Genomic DNA, 2,208 nt, shown 5'->3' with positions numbered 1-2,208 from the left:
ACAATCTCTTATAGAGCCTATAAATAGAATAAAGAAAATGTAGTTTAAATGAAACAACTTTACAAGCTGATTTTTTTTTTTGGTTTTTGATTATTTATCCGTCATTAAATTTTTTATATGATTTGTATAATGTTCACTTTTATTTTTTACAGCTTTATCATCTGAAAAAAAAAATATTCATGACAGTCTGCATTGAATGTAGACAAGTGATTTGTTATTTTTTTTTTTAATTTGGTGGTGAATAATAACTTCTTAACGATTTTCCTTTGTTTGTTATAACATTTTCTATTTCAACGTTTCAAAGCCTACTGTCTTACACTTTAGAATTTTATTTTTTCTCAAACCCTTGTCCTTGTCATCACAGTGTACTTGATCTATACAATATAAAAAAATAAATGTTCAGTATTATTCATCAAATTGATAAAATATAAGAACAGCCTTACAAGTTAGTGGACAGTACTTCATTATGGCATAAATTCATAAAGGAAAACGTCAACTCTTCAAAACCTAATTGCTCACAAATGATATACCTTCTGACATAAAGGAGAAAGGAATATTTTTTCAATTTTGTAATAGATAAAAAACAACTATACTCTGGTATAATAGTTGTATAATGAAGATAAATCTCTGTGTGTCAAATTAAATAAGAGTAGCTATAGTATTAACATAATTATGGGAGCTAAAACTACCAATTTTGGAGATTATAACAATGGTTGCACAAGAAAATGGTACATAGTTATATAACTTAAAAAGGGAACTAAGTCATAGGATTGAACTTAGAATTATTGCCTAAGAAATTTATTGATGATAAATTCTCACTTAAGCTTTGGTACCTTATAAGTCTGAAAAAGCTTTCTACAATTTAAAAAAAAAAATTAATGCTTCATTAGAGATACATCTCAAATAAATTCTCGAAGTTAGAAAAAATTATATTTTCAAGTATAAATATTGAACTGTTAATTTTTTAAATAATTATAAGGTATTTCAACTTAAGAAATGATATCTGCTTTTTCAATACTACAAAAAACATAACAATCGCTGATCATAAAATTAATGTAACTAATTACTCAATAAACACTATTAAAATATAGTGTATTTACAGATGAAGGTTAATAAATATTGATGAAACTAAAAGAGTTATACTTTGAAACTTAAAACTTATATGTTACATTAATTGTGTAATATGTCTCTAATAAATTGATCGGATAATATGATATTTCTTTTAAACTCGACAGTATTTATGGATCTTACTCAGAAAACTTTCTTCAAAATACTCAGCAGAGATTGTAAAATGTATAAGGCTAATGAAGAAATAAACTTATGATTATTTTCCTTTTTACTGTAATTAAAAGAATAGTTACATCATGAACAAGAAAATATATCTATGGATAGATATTAAACATACTTATAACACTAAGTAATCTATATATATTTATTGTATGTTAACTACAGAATACAGTTCATCTGTCAAAGTAAATATATATTTAAAATTGAAACTAAACATAGACATATAAACAAAGTAATACCAACTTGATCGGACTAATTTAAGAAACTCAACTTAAAACCTAGGCAATTTCACTAATAATAATCAAATTCAACCACTGTTTTATTCCTGTATCTATTGATTGTACTGGTATAAATGAAACTCTTTATAATCAGAACCATTTATTTATTTATTTATTATGGACTGAGCATTCTTTTTACATATGAAAATCATTAAAATTAAAATTTACAGAACGAAATGAGATAAAACCATCCAGGGAGATTTAAATTAAACATTATTACTTTTATTTTGCCCAATACTAAATAAGGGAATTGGGAAACAAAATAAGTACTTACATGTTCAAAAATAAACATTTCTAACTAGTATATTATTCATTTAATAAAATGTTGTGTATGAATAGGAGGATAAGATATCCTACTTTAATCACTGTGATAGGAAACTAAATACACACACCCCAAATGTCAAAGGTAACCTGCACTTAGCCCAAAACATAATGGAAGTTCTTATCGATAACAGAACCCACTGCTGAGGGAATATAATAAGGAAACGGTAAAACGGAATGAAATGTTTTAAAAGTGTTTTCTTTTATTTGAAAATTATATTAAATATTTACTAGTCGTAAGGAAGCACTCCAAAATTAAATTTCCGAAAACTTTATCTGATTAAAGATCATATTATATAAAAAAGAACATTTTTCAGATTCT

The 2,208-nt window shown here is 25.0% G+C and overlaps 1 protein-coding gene across 1 annotated transcript in view; it reads right to left on the bottom strand.

The window, feature by feature from the left end:
• Nucleotides 1-2,003, bottom strand: part of LOC106678185 (uncharacterized) — a 17,697-nt gene extending 15,694 nt beyond the window's left edge. Inside the window, exon 1 of the mRNA XM_014416566.3 lies at nt 1,840-2,003. Within this exon, the coding sequence (XP_014272052.1) occupies nt 1,840-1,841 (2 nt within the window). The 5' untranslated portion in view covers nt 1,842-2,003. The remainder of the gene's footprint in view (nt 1-1,839) is intronic.
• Between the last annotated feature and the right edge of the window lie 205 nt (nt 2,004-2,208).

The sequence above is a fragment of the Halyomorpha halys genome, unplaced genomic scaffold, assembly GCF_000696795.3.
Source record: "Halyomorpha halys isolate HHAL.00 unplaced genomic scaffold, Hhal_1.1 Scaffold127.1, whole genome shotgun sequence".
In the NCBI taxonomy this organism is placed as follows: Eukaryota; Metazoa; Arthropoda; class Insecta; order Hemiptera; family Pentatomidae; genus Halyomorpha; species Halyomorpha halys.
This window is presented reverse-complemented; position numbering and strand designations above follow the sequence as displayed.